General features: G+C 44.2%; 1 protein-coding gene across 1 annotated transcript in view; it reads right to left on the reverse strand.

Annotated features, from left to right (window-relative positions):
* Nucleotides 1–14,763, reverse strand: part of ANKH (ANKH inorganic pyrophosphate transport regulator) — a 104,881-nt gene that overhangs the window by 10,540 nt on the left and 79,578 nt on the right. Inside the window, exon 8 of the mRNA XM_084279751.1 lies at nt 13,864–13,959. Coding sequence (XP_084135877.1) covers nt 13,864–13,959 — 96 coding nt within the window. The remainder of the gene's footprint in view (nt 1–13,863; nt 13,960–14,763) is intronic.

The raw sequence follows: 14,763 nt of genomic DNA on the forward strand, positions 1-14,763 counted from the left end.
ACTCTAGCATCTTAACGTTAAATGAAACTGCACTTCTCCATTTTTTTATGACGAATAATAAAAGGAACAACAGTTTTGAACTAGTAACTACTAGTACTGAAACTACAGAAACAGTTATTAGTCACCCCCTCCCTTCCCACACTACAGTTGGAGGGTGTTTTCCTGTTGAATATAGCTGTGCCACAGAATACAAATCCCTAATACCTGCTGAAGCGCTCGTGCCACTGTGCAGACTCTCGAGTAGTTAAGCAACGTGGAAAACGTTCAACAGAGTTCTTATTAAGGAAGGAGATCCAACTACTCATCAATTTACACAAGTAAAGGATATTGTGCTTTACTGTGGATCAAGAAATCAAAAAGTCTAGGTTTTACCATACTGGCACTGTACCTTGTTGACAGGAAATCACATGTGACTTCAACATGAAAATAATCACGTGAAAGACTTTAAAGACTCTGTTTCGGAGCAGGGGGGGTTGTTGGGTTTTTGTTTGGGGTTTTTCGGGGGGATTATTTTGGATTTTTCTTAGTGGGTTTTTTTTTTATATTTAAGCACACTGCTGTAAACAATCAAAGTTCTTTGGAAGCTGTGGAGGAACTGCTGGTTATGGTATGACGGCTGAGGCCAGCAGCATCACTGGCTTGCTACAGAAGCTTGGTGCATTCCACAGGCTGCCCTTTAGAATCCTATGCTATCTCTGCTGTAAATCACACTGGAGGGCAGTCTTTGCATGGCCACCCCAGTGTTGGCAGTTCTGAGGAGTTTGCAATGGATAGCTTTAAAAAAAAACAAACAAAAAGCCCAAATGGAGGCATTGGAGGTTCCAGGTCTGATGCTCTGTTAGGGTACTTCTTGATGTCCTGCCATTCTGAAGGTGTGCAGAAAGAGGGTCCTTTTCCTGCCTGGGAAATGTAACTTTTTCAAGACCAGACTGGCCAAAGCCCCAGGGAACCTGCCCTGACCTCATAGCTGACTCTGCCCTGAGCCAGAGGCTGCACCTGACAAACTCATGAGACCCTTCCAACCCAAAAAATCCCGTGATCCTACAAAGCAAAAGGCCCTGGACCTGTGCACAGCGAAATGTCAGACTGCAGTCGTGTGTGGGAGCGGTTTATCACCATGCTGATTCCTTGAATCACAAGGATGCTCTCTTAGAGCACTCACCCCTCAGGCGCACGCCAGTCAGTATGTGAACCCCGTGCTCTGCGAAGGGTGGTGTGGAGCTGAGAACAGCTGTGGTGAAGTTCGTCAAGCAGCAGGGGGAGCAAAAGAAACCACAACCTGCCTGCGGGAAAACTCCTTGACTTCTCATCTTCTGAAATGGTTGCTACAGACCTGAGTCTCCCTCTGCCTCCCCCAGCTTTCCTTAGAGTTCGATGTGAGGGAGCACAGCATCCTTCAGAAATAAAGCCAGGTCCAACCCCTGCACAATACTCTGACTCTCAGATAGCATTCAAATGATGCCACATCTGCTTTAACCCCCTCAGCTGCTGCTGAAAATACTGAAGTGGTATTTTTCAGGCTGGGTTGGGTCACTAAATTAAGATACTTGTTATATCTCCCTACTGAATTGCACCGCGTTATTTCTTACAGAAAGAAGGCTATTTTACAGAGTACAGCCTCACCTAAAAAACTTGAATAAACCAAAGCTGTCAGATTCCTACGCTCCTTTGGAAAACTGTTGAGTTCACAACTTGGCCATTTGCTCCTGTACTGAGTTTTCTGCAGCCCTTGCTGCTTTCTATCGCGACTCCAGAAGTGTGAGCTGAAACTTGCTGCAGTGACAATACTCGACCCTTGCCTTTCTGCTTGTTCCAGCCACTCGTGCAGAATAGGCCCTTTGTGCAAAACCTGAACAATCATGAAGGAGACATCAGTCTCCACCTCACTGGAGCAAACAGAAATCCTTTGTTCTGGGACAAAGGCTCAGTGCAGTGCCATGGATGGGACAAGGCCCTCGTGAGGATTTTATAAAGTCAGCCTCTGGTGCTCCAGCATCTTCCTGAGCAGGCAGGAATGCTTCCACTCGTGCCTGAAATAATCCTTACCCACGTGGGAACTAAACCTAACCTTGAAAAGGGAAAAAGCTATTCCACTGAATGTGTGCTAATATGTCATTTTCCAGTTGTTATTCGTGTGCCAGCATCCTGAAGGTAAAAAATTAATCTGGGAGTTCAGAGATGGGGAAAAAAGAAAGTAGTGAAAACAAACTCATCCACTGGATGGGTGGTATTATTCTAAAGGCTGTCCTTGGCATCCACATGGTGTATGACAGTAAGGTCAAAAGAATTTAATTTTAAAAGTTAATGGTGTTTTTCAAAATGTGAATATCCTAGACAGGACTTGTGAAATCTCCTTAATACAACCAGGCTCTAATGAAGGCGTTGATTAAGTAAGATTGGGGATTGTGAGGGAAATTTGTTGCTCTTTTAAAATTTCCTTTCTTTGTGTACTCATCAGACGTAACGATACTGAACTCTTTCCCCAGGGAATTTCAGATCCTGGCAGCTGGGGCTGTCCCCTCTGAGAGGGACCGGTTTCTTGATCTGACAATTCTTCCCGTGGATTTCTCTGCCTCTCAGTCCTGTTTTCCTGTGACTCTAATAAAGCCCAGTTCTAACCTTTGATAATAAAGCAATGCAGAGATGTAAAACAAAATCAGCCCATAAAAGACAGAGAAAAAAAAAGAATAAGCCTTGAAGACAAATCCAGCGGCATCTGCAATAGCTTAAACTTTTGGCTGCTTTTTGACCTGGGACACTGAATATCACCATATCAGGTGGCAGCAAAATTTGGTTCCTATGCGAGTTTTCTTTCATTCATCTTTAAACTTGGGAGGAGAAACTACATGGAAGGCTAAATAATGCCATACAGTACTTTGGATCTGAAGAAAGTATAGTTTGTGTTGTTTCTTAAAGCCAGTTGCTACCCATGCCTAAGCTCTTCTTTGTTATTAAAAGGTGTTCATGAAAGCAAGCACCAGATACCAGGAATGGAGGGATACAGAAGCACAGAATCACAAGGCTGGAGAAGACCTTTGAAGATCGTCAAGTCCAACCATTCCATATGCTGCAGTAGCTACTCTGAGCCCAGACCTCTTCAGCACTACACAGAGGGATTAATTATTCTCACAAGCAGAAAAGGAGATATTTGGGGAAAAATCTGTTGAGCGGGGCGGTGAACATGACCTTGGGCAGGGGAGGATGAACAACTGCTTCAGTTTGGATGAACTGGACAATGTACTATAAAGTGCAACTGCTTTAAATTTGGTGGAAGGGGAGTGAGGATAGGCAGTACTCATCTATGTTTGATACTGTGTAGTGCATTGAAAATGATCAACTGCTACCTAAAAAGTTCCGTAACCAGACTGAACTTTCTTAAAAGCCGAATGACCACACAAAATTCATATAACTTTGGCCAGCTTTAGAAAACAACAAAGCCTTTCCCTAGTCAATGTAGTAACACAAACCACTTTAAGAAAGTTGGCTCTTGAGTAATCTTGCATTTATAAATTCTAGCACAGTGGTGAGTAACTGCTGTGCTGGAACTACAGTGCTGCAAAACTCCAGCTCATGTCCCTGGCCATTCTACCTTGCTAGAATAAATGGCTTAGCTGCACCATGGAAACGAGGATTCATCATGATGATTTCTTTTGTGTAAACAGTGAAATCTGTGAGCTTATCAGTGGTCATGTGCTCAAACACTGCGCAGTCTAAGTTACTGTGTAGAAATAAAAAAAAAATTAATTCTGGATCAGAAAGGCAGCACATAGTTTCTGATGGCAACGATGCTTTTCAGTGTTTCTGTGGTGCTTGTGTTTCTTTAGCAAGGCAGAAATGCTACAGTAGCCAAATACTCAAGACAAAAGAGATTACTGAGCTTTATATTCATATTGCACTCCCCCTTTTCAGGAAAGATGTAGAATATCTCAGAGTTCAAGGAAGTTAAAGTATGGCTTCTCCTTTTCAGCCCCTGATGCTCTTCCCTTGACCACAAGACACAAATTAATAAAAAAATGAAGCTTCGTTAACTTCAGTCCATTTGTAGCTATGTGTTCATCTGCTGGACCTTCCTGCACTGTCACTGCACAAAGACTCCATCTTTGGCTCACTTTTAGCATTAAATATTTTCCTATTTCTCCCCACCACCACCTCCTGCCCCAAATACTGCCCCCTTTTCCAATTCCACCATCTTCTGCGTGTCTGCTGTCAGTCATCTATTTGAGACTTGAGATGGGCAAGTGGGAAGATGTCAGCATTGCGTGCTGGTTGGGCATAAAGCACAGGGAGGAACTTCTAAATTAAGGACTTCAGAAATAACCACTTCGCTCTGAAAACATTTTCTTCAGCTTGTGAACTAAGCACCAGCATTAGCAGCCTGGAACATATATAGCTATCAAAGCTTAACAGTTTTAAGAAGTGGGTCATTTTCTTGGGTAGCAGCCCTCTCAAAAAAACAGAGAAGAATTTTGGCATCAGTCACAAGGAAACAGAAACCATATCCCTTGCTTTTTCTTGTTCCTCTTTCCAGCACTTGAATCACTTGCAAACATGGGGATGAGGCAGCAGATACTTGGATGAAGGTCTTTTAAGTGAGACTGAAGGAGGAATAATGGAGTGAAAACCCTGACATTCTCTTGCATTAGTCAAAATTTGTGAATCGCCTTGCTCTACTCAAGGTTACTGAACTTAATCAAGTGTGTAATCAGAAACCTTCCCTCTGTTTGCTAAAATGCATGAAAGTAAGGACATAAATTCTAGTTTTCCTGTATTTTCTTGATACCTAAGACCAATACTCATTTCACAGTAGTGGCAACTGACCTTATTTTCATTAGGAAAAGGGAAAACAACCTAACTACATTTATTAAAGTATGTTCACATATACTGCTTGTGGCAAATTCTGTTTTAAAATGCTTTGTTGCACACCCTCTGGCTACAGAGTAGCCAGAGGCAGTAGTTGCCTGAGGCATCTGAAAATTACAGCCAATCTCCTGTCAAGTCCTGTATGCAATTTATGGTTTCTCAGCCTTGAAATCTGACCCTTCAGGTGTTTTGTCTCCAAAGAGGGAAACAAAGTGAAGCGCACAACAGCTTTTTAGGTATTGCAACTCATGAAGTGCATTCACAGGGGCTGAATGCCAGCCTGCATGGGACCCCAGAAACAAAGCCCCTGGCACGCAGCAAGAGATGCCCACTGCATGGAACTGCTGTGCAGTTGCATCACGCTGCTGCCTTCTACTTCTGCCTTCTAAAGTTTTCACCAGTGAAACAGGAACCTGTTCCTTGGTGTTTCTCAGTCTGCAAGCCTGGTTCACAAATGCAAGCTGAGGATGTCAGGCAGCAGTTGGTCTTGCTGCAAAGATGCAAAGAATTAAACTCCTGTCGCTTTGTGTCTCACAGCTGAGCAGCACGGAGTAGCTGGAAACATGAAAATCATCAGTGTCTGATGTATACACAAGCTCTCCTCAGGACACTCTGTCACGTGGAACATGAACTTCTAGGTGAATGCAGAAAGTGAGATGAAACAGCATTATTTATAAGTTAGTGACTGAAAACATGAGATTGAGTGGGGCTACTGAAAGCTGGATAGCCTCTGGCAACCTGTATGGGAAAAATCAGCTGCAGGACTGATGGGTGGGAAATAACAAGACATGCTGAGCTCAACTGGAATGAAGCAATTGAGTAAAAAGGAAACCATTGGGTAAAAAAGGTTTGGTGGATGCACAGCATCAGAATGGGAACACGTCCAGTGCTATTTTGGTAAATATATTGAGTGGGTACAAATACTCTATCTTCACCCATGTGTGCTCCAGCCAGCGCCTGCATTTCGCTGGCTGGTGAAGCCTTCCTGGTAACAGGACTGGAGAGCTGGCAGATGGTATCCACTGGGCACTTAGCAGTTCCTAGTCTGGCATGACCAACCCAAAGCTGAGCGCAAAAGCTTGGGCATCTGGAGTCGCCTTTGAAACAGACGAGGCTTCTCAGCCTGAAGGAAACACAGCTGCTTCTCTTCCAGTGACCCGCTCCAGCTCTTACAGGAATAAGAAATAAGCAGAAAGCAGCAACTACTGAGTCCTGTACTCTGTACTTCAATTCCTTCAGATAGGGAATCTCCCCTGCTACACTGGCTTCCTTGCTCTTGATTAGGGTTTTCTTCTCATTTCCTAGGTGCTTGAGGATTAATTATAGAAAATACCCAAGCAGATATGACTGAACACTGGGGAAATGATAGGGCTGCTTACAGAAAACTCTCATCAAATGGTACAGAGACTTTCCTCCTCCCTTCTTAGGCTGAATTTGAGTTATCACAGGACTCAGCAAAGCAAAGCCTGTGACTCTGGAGCCCTCTCTGCCGTTTTAAGACAGTGATGGGATCCCTCTAATTGAATCTTGCGAGATCAGTTAAGGAGCCTACAGTCTCCATCAGTCTGTCCCAATTTTCTGTCCATGGTAGGAGAAGAAATAGGAAATCACCAGGCAAACACGTTAAATGCTGCAGCTTAAAACTTCTGATCATGATGATATAATACAACCCCCCTCACACAAAAATATATATACCTACACTCTGCATATGATTACATCAGATACATAGTTATAATTGCATACACTGTACATTAATACATGAGATGACTATAACTGCCAACCTATGGCAGCACATGCTGTTGTGCTACAAGATGTAAGCACTAGAGAGCTGACACAATGCCCGTGTGCTACTCTTCCTCAGGGGCTGATAACTTCCACAAATGAAAGGAACAGACAGTTGCCAATAGTAACTCCTTAAACTACAGATGCTCATCAGCAGGAGCCCTTAGAAATCAGTATGTGTTTTTTTCCCTTGTCAAAAGAATGATTTTGGATATGAATCTAAATTTTACATTCTGTTTACAAAAAAAATGTAGTATTTTATTATATAATACAAAAAATGGCCTAAAATATAATATAGAAACTAATACTGTAAGTATTAGAAACATTTTAAAGCCATGATTAGACTCCTTAATAATGGGCAAACGTAACTGTAAAGCAGGTGACATTTTGACATGTATTTATAGAATCACAGACTGGTTTGGTTTGGAAGGGACCTCCAAGATCATCTAGTTCCAATCCCCCTGCCATGGGCAGGGGCACCTCTCACTAGACCAGGTTGCTCAAGGCCCCATCCAACCTGGCCTTGGACACAGCCAGGGAGGGGACAGCCACCACTTCCCTGAGCAACCTGTTCCAGTGCCTCACCACCCTTGTAGTAAAGAATTTTTTCCTAATATCCAATCTAAATCTACCCCCTTTGAATTTAAAACCATTCCACCCATCCTATCACTACATGTCCTTCTAAAAAAGCCCCTCTCCACTTTTCTTGTAGGCCCCTTCAGGTGCCGGAGTGCGTACTGACACACAGATACTCAACTCTCAGGCCCAAACATATACACCAGTAAACAGACCAGCTGTTTTCTACTGCATCTATTAAATTTAGACTTTCACTGAGACTTAAATGTAATGCAGGTTATCTTGCATATGAATTTGGTTACCACAACACAACTGATGCATATCAATTTCCTCAACTTAAGTGCCCAAGTCTTCACTTTAGTCGAAACTTCATAGCCATGTTTTGTTTGTGGGATTTTTTAATAAAGGGTTTTACAGTTCTTACAAGTTTGTCTGTGGTTTGTACCAAGTAAATCTGAAATCTGTAAGCCTTGCATAAACCTCTCACACACATACAAGTGCAAATGTAAAAGCTTTCCCTCTACTCTTTCAGTCTCCTTTTGAATTAGAAAGGAAAGAAACATCACAGGGTAAACTTGAACATCTGGATTTGGTTTCTTAAGCGGTGTCTGCTAATTAAATATAAGATAGCATTCTACATAACTAACTTAACCAGTCTGTTTATTCATGAAAATTTCTCCTTTCTCCCTTTTTCTGTAACTGTGAACCCATTAAAAAAAGAGGAAAGCAGCATTGAAATTCCTTTTATAATAGCACTGGTGCTATTACAGTTGAAGCTGGAAAGAGCTTTGAGCTGTTTCTAGTAGAACATGTATTAAAACTAAGGAGCACTGTGCAGCTCTCCTGCTGTACACTGACTTGGTGACAGACGGACGGACATGCCATGGTGCGCACAGCATGGCACCCTTGGCACCTCGAGCCTGTCTTACTGGGAAGGGAAAACCTGTCGCAGTACATAGAGCGCTCAAGAATATGAAGATACAACTGGCCACGTGTCTTGCTGACACTTCAGTTAACAGGGACCATGCAGCTAACAGAGCTGGTGTTTGGCAGTGCATCCCTAAAGCACTGTAGTCTATCCCAGCTGAGGCTGCTTGAAGAGGAAGCTGAACTGAATGGCCCAGTCCCCTAACTACTGCTCTAAGAACTGATTGCTCCTTCCCTGGTATAAACAAACAAGTAACTACAAACTATTCCAGGTCATTTGAGTGACGGTGAGCTGGGGAGCATTCACACCCATCTCTGAGAAACTGCCTTCTCTATCTGCATCTCATATGCTGCTCAAGCAGTGACCTTGCTTCATCCATGCAGAGCCAGACATGCTTTTACACCAATGGTAATGACTTAAACGAGGATGCTCACAGCTCTCATTAAGACATCACTTGCTTTCCAAACCAGCTCCCAGATGCACACAGATGCCACCACTTCCAGTCCCCTCAGAGGGCTAAATATCCCACTTTCCCTAGTGCTGCTTGCACAATCAATAGCCTGCTTTCAACTCTGGGCATGCAACTTCACCGACGTGTGCAGGGTCTGCACAGGGATGTGTGCGTGAGGGCATGGCTGTGACTGCCACGTGGAGGGGGCAGCAGCAGGTGCACCAAAGGAGCCCATGCCCTCACAAAGGACCCCTCTGCTCATTGCTTCCATACAGCAGGCACTAACTAACATGGAAACAGCCTAGGAGGCCTTGCAGCTCAGATGCAGGTAACTAAACACTATACATGTGTCTGCCAGCAGCTAACAGGGCAAAGGATCTTAACTGACTGCAGCTTCTGTGTCATCACTGAAGGCTTAAGGCAGAGGTCAGCTGGAAGGGAGGGACGAAGGAAGGAAGGAAGGGAGGAAGGAGGGAAGGAAGGAAATCAGGCTGCCTTGGAAAAACCCTGAGTTCTGCACTGCATTGTTTAAGCTCAAAGACACTGCTGCTATTCTAAGCAGAGCACTTGTTGAAGAGCAGCCCATTTGCTGTTATTCCTGCTGGGTAAGGCAGGGTTCCCTTGAGTAGCTGGCTCCTCGCACAGCCTGCCCCTTTGTGCACAGCTCACAAGCGAGGGAGTGCTCTTCCCTGACAGAGCAAACCTTTGCTGCAGTGGAGAAATGCACTATTTTAGCACCAGGACAAATTCTTTTGGGATTTCTGCACTGTGCTGAGGCTCACACATCCCACAAGAAAAAGGGATGTGTGCTACAAACGCATCAGTTTTCTTTCTTTGTAGTCTGTGTCTTCACTTAGCTTACAGCAGTGCAATGATCTCAGGGCTGAATTGTAGTGTCATCTGAACAGGTCTAGCAGTGAACCTAAGTGTTTATTCTTCAGTATTTTTGTCTGGCAATGGCAGCAAGACTGGCATTTGGAGCAGTATTTCTACTTATGCACAGAAGGAAGCATTTTTTTCCCCAAAGTGCCTAATGGCAATGGAGTATCAAATAATGGCAAGGAGCATTATGCACAGTCTGTAAGCTGAGAGTAAGTTCCCTAACACACCTTGCTTTCTAAGATCAGATCCAGTCCCTTAATTGCATGGGCAAAACTCTTCAGCCACGTCCCTCCCCTCTGATAGATAAATTTCACATTCAGTCATACAGTCACAAAGCAGGGCTGCTGGAAGGAGTCACTGCTTGCTTACAACCAAAACTACATCAATATGACTAATCACATCAGCTCTCTTACATATCGAGAGTCTAATGGCTTCTATTTACAGCCTTTAGAGAAAACATCTTGTCTACATGCTTGTCTTTCACTCAGCAATACAACTAATTCTCACTGTTTGAAGATGCAGCTGTAATTCCAACCTGAGGCTTCAAAGACATGAGACTACTTATGGCCACCCTCAGCTGACTACATTTGCATGCTGCCCAGTCAGCCTGGGAAGGCTCAGGTGCAGCCTTTCAGATCCCATGCAGATTTAAGAAAAAGCCCCAGTGTTATGTTTCTTTACAGAACTAGGCCTTTTTTCCCTACTCTGACACAATACTGCCACTGTCAACAAGGGTGAAAAAGCTCTTCCACTGTTGTAGGTTTACAGTACTTCTTGTGCAGGCACAACTCGCCTGTGGAAGGAGTAAAACTTTTTTCTTCCAATGCTATGAAATAGCATTTCTTCAAGGACTAGAAGGTTTCCCAAGGTTTTACACTGGGAGGACAGTTTCCTGCATGGTTGCTGCTCATACTAAAAGTTTCAGATATTTTTTCCCATGGTTAATGGACTTTCTTTATCTTTCTATCTTTTGGAATCCTTCTGTAGGTCATCCAGTGAAGAATGGATTCACATGACAAGTCTAAATATTTGACTTGTTCTGATCTTTTGGCCAACCTGGGAGCCTGTTTCACAGAATCACAGGATTGTAGGGGTTGGAAGGGACCTCCAGAGATCACTGAGTCCAACCCCCCTGACAAAGCAGGTTCCCTAGGAAAGGTCACACAGGTAGGCACCCAGAGAGGTCTTGAATATCTCCAGAGAAGGAGACTCCACCACCTCCCTGGGCAGCCTGTGCCAGGGCTCTGTCACCCTCACTGTGAAAAAGTTCTTCCGCATGTTGATGTGGAACTTCCTGTGCTCCAACTTGCAGCCATTGCCCCTTGTCCTGTCCCTACAGAGCACTGAAAAGGGGCTGGCCATTCCCTCTGCATCCCATACTTAAGATATTTATAAACATTAATTAGGTCCCCCCTTAGTCTTCTTTTCTCAAGGCTGAACAGCTCCAGTTCACTCAGCCTCTCCTCATAGGGGAGATGCTCCAGTCCCTTAATCATCTTCATAGCACTCCTCTGGACTCTCTCAAGGAGATCCCTGTCTTTTTTTATACCAGGGAGCCCAGAACTGGATACAATACTGCAGGTTTTGCACTTCCCCTCTGATCCTGAAGACCAAGATGTTACCAACAGTGATGCCACTAGTCTGATTGCCATTCATGTAGTGGAGCCCCACCAGAAAAACAGAGGAGTCATGAATGGCCATGGAAGCTCAGCTACAGTGCCCATCTGACCTGTTTGCAACAGAAGCAAATTTAAAGTCAAGCTCCTTAGAACCTGTGTCATACCAATGTCTACTGAGCTTGTGTGCTGAAGCACTTGCAAGCTCAGGCCCTTGAACCAAACTGAGTCTTTAGAGCTCACGTGTCTGTTTTTCCACCCTGTCCATTGACAAGCAATCCTAAGAATCTGTCACTAGTAAGCAAAAATAGAAACAGGACAGGAAAAGCTATGGACTTCAAAAGTGGACAAATCTCTCATGGTGAGCTTATGAAAGAACTGCCCTTGAAAGCACTATGGAGAACCTTTGAGAAAAAAAAATAATCCTGTAAAGTTACATAACAAAAGCCTAGTGCAGTAATTAAAAATTACTGTGCATAGGATGACAAAGGCAATAAAAGAAGCTCGTGATTTATCAGAACGCGAGTAAGCTGATAAATGCCTGGAAGGGTTAAGAAAATACTTCAGAGGAAGCTTTGAGGTTGAAATAGTATTCTCAGAACAATTCATAAAGAGGGAAGTTTTCCCTTTTGTGGGTCTTTAACAACATGGACAGACTTCAGTGGAGGCTCCAGTTGTAGAGGACATAACCTTGGACTCATATAGCACACAAGAGAAAACGTCAAGGTGTGTGATGGCAGACAATGTGAGAGCCATGGAAAGTCTCCAGACAACAGGCAGTTCAGAGGAGACATATATCTTGTCTCCATTACATTCTGTAGGAAATACAAGTTAGAGCCAGAGCTGTTGGTCTCTAAACCATATGAAAAGCGAGTTCAAGCTTAGGTCTAGGAAATTAACAGACTGAAGAGATGCCACGTTGGCTTATAATTCTGTCTTTGATGGTGGCCAGTTGTAGCTGTTTACTAAAAGCTATTGGAAATAAAGAGCAGGAGAAATCTCCTAATATAGCTATGGATGGATTGAATGGCTTCATTTTCATCTGTGAAATAAGTCAGACAGTATCATATCTCACTCTCCCAGGCTGTGACAAAGGGGCGGGAATAGTTACAAATACTTCTGGTTTATGTACTGTAACGTTTCCTTTGGTGTAAATGACTTTCCCTCCATGCACAGGCTGTGTGCAACTCAGTCAAAAAGGTTCTGCCCTAAATTGAAGAGAGATACTTATGTCAGCCCTGTTACTCAACAGTGCATTTGTGAATACGGGGAAAGTTACAAAGCAGCCAGCTACCTCATGCCATGTAAGCCACAGTGGGGATAACAAGAACTGTCTGGGGTATGAACAGATTCAATTTTGGGACTCTGAGCATTGTATCCTAAAACAATTGTAGCATTTGCCACTTAAGTTTCTAGTAGGAGAAAATAATGTCTGTAAGAAACTTATTTTCTAGGTTTTCCTTGCACACATCAGGAGGAGAGCAGCTGTCATGGCCTCAAGAGCACCTCCAGCCACGACCAGCCCAGCCCCCCATGACTCCTCCCACCTGCCCAGAGCACAGGACCCCATGTCAGCCCCTGTCCCAGCAATGCTGCAGCAGGGCCACATGGTTCTGTTTGGCTGTGGGCCCCACAGAGCTGGGCTCACCCCCAGACCCACAACTCTGCCCTGGCCCATCCTCATACCCAGCAAGCTGCCCGGTACCTGGGGCTGGGGCTGCTGCGGTGCCCACAGCTGCCCGGTCCAGGATGGAGTGGGACAGGCCCTGCCATGACTGATCCTGGTAGTTCTGGCACCTGGTGGTGCCCTGACAGGAACCAGCCAAGAACTTCTTGGGAAAGTATGTGTGGATCAGAAATCTGCTCATGGTTGCTAGTGCAAGTCCTCCCCAAGTGAGGAATTAGGGTGGCTTGACCAGCTCCAAGCACTAATGTAAATCCATTCTACGTAGAGACGGGAGTTGCATCATCTCCTCCACTATCTGCTATGATCCCCACCACCTGCATGAGTTTTCTTCCACAACTTGCTGTCTGTTGCTATAAAGACTTGTGCAGGAACGGTTTTCTTGGGGAGGATGCATTGTATGTCTGTGTGCTGGTCATTTTGCAGGCTCAGGAAAATTTCTCCCTGAATGTCAGCGCTTTGCAATGCTACCCAGCTTTAGATCCTTTTGTCAGTGTCAACCCTGTCTCTGAGATTGCCCTTTTTAGTTCATTTTGAGAGTAAACAAAACCAACATGCATGAAAGTACCCCTAGCATGGAAGGCCAGTGCCATGCAAGGTGACAGAGAACAGCTGTTCTGACACATGCCGCCTCTCCAAGAGCCATTCACAGCAGATGAAGGACACCTAGGGACAAGCTGCCATCCCATTGCACGAGACAAATGTGGTGTCTCATCTTCCTGATGTGCTGGCTACCAGAAGTTTTCTTCATTTAAAAAAAAAAAAAAAAGAGAGAGAAAAAAGGAGATCTCTGGTATCTTTTTGCATGTGGAGGCTGACTTAAAATGAAAAGTAGTGAGAGGAATTAAATACAGTAACTCTAGCCCGTTAAGATATCTAGCCTGAGATAATGATGGCTGATTTTCTTAGTACTCCAGTACTGTGATCACACTGTCTCCTCCAGATAAAAGCAACAGAGCTTCATAAGAAAAGTCAACTCACCTTTCTTGAACTGCTAGTGCTTTTAGCATTAGGTAGAGAAGATAATTTTCTGGTTGAGATGAAAGCCAGATGAAAGCCAGAGAGTTGAACAAAGGTTTCTTACCGTTAAGGACAATGCCATGCAAACAAAAGTGAACTTCTTGATATGTGTTGCTGTGACGGTGCTGTTGGTGTTCACCAGTTTATTGCTGGGGTTATTCTAGGGTGAGAGAAAGAGATAACGAGCATTAGCTTGGCTCCAGCCAAGCAGGAGGGTGACAGTACCAGGGTCATGCGTTGGACCTGGCTGTCTGTGTGCGTGCACGTCCGTCTTTGCTTGTTTGCTTTTTAACCTGGAGCTGTCTGAGTACTTTGTACCACCACAGAGGATTTTCCGCTTAAACTGACTGCAGCTGCCTCTACGTTCACTGAGGGCTGGGTGATCTATCTCCCTACTTCTCTGAGGAGTAAGTCCCGTTTAACAAACCCACCTTTGAAGAAGGGTGGCACCTCTTTCTGAGGAAACTCCACATGGTTTTTTTTTTAGCTTGGTTTAAAGTTTGTAGCATGTTTGTTCAGGAAAATCAGGATTTCATTCCTTTTTAGCACAGAGGCGTACTGAATCCATGCACCAGCGCAAGCACCCGTACTGATGCAATTGGACAAGCAGGTAATATAAACAAAGCTCCCCAAACAGCTGGCTCCATTAATGCAGTTTAATGAATAGAACATCATTAGGACTAGCAGACGTTCCACCTTGAACGTGTGCTCACACGGCAGAGAAGTTTTATTTAAAACAACAAAAAAAGCCCTCTCCCAAATGTTTAACACAGCAAATGAAGCTGAATATTTAAATTGCCTTCAGGGAACACATAAAAACAAACTAAATGGTCTGTGAAAGGAGAGGATGGGATATCAAAAGCAAGGTACCATTAGGAGCCCTGCAGCAACAGGCTATTGGGTCTTCTTGGTCTACTGCATTCACCCTGGTGCTGTTTGAGGTACACACAAGTGTGTGCTCTCT

The sequence above is a fragment of the Gallinula chloropus genome (assembly GCF_964237585.1).
Source record: "Gallinula chloropus genome assembly, chromosome: 2".
NCBI lineage: Eukaryota > Metazoa > Chordata > Aves > Gruiformes > Rallidae > Gallinula > Gallinula chloropus.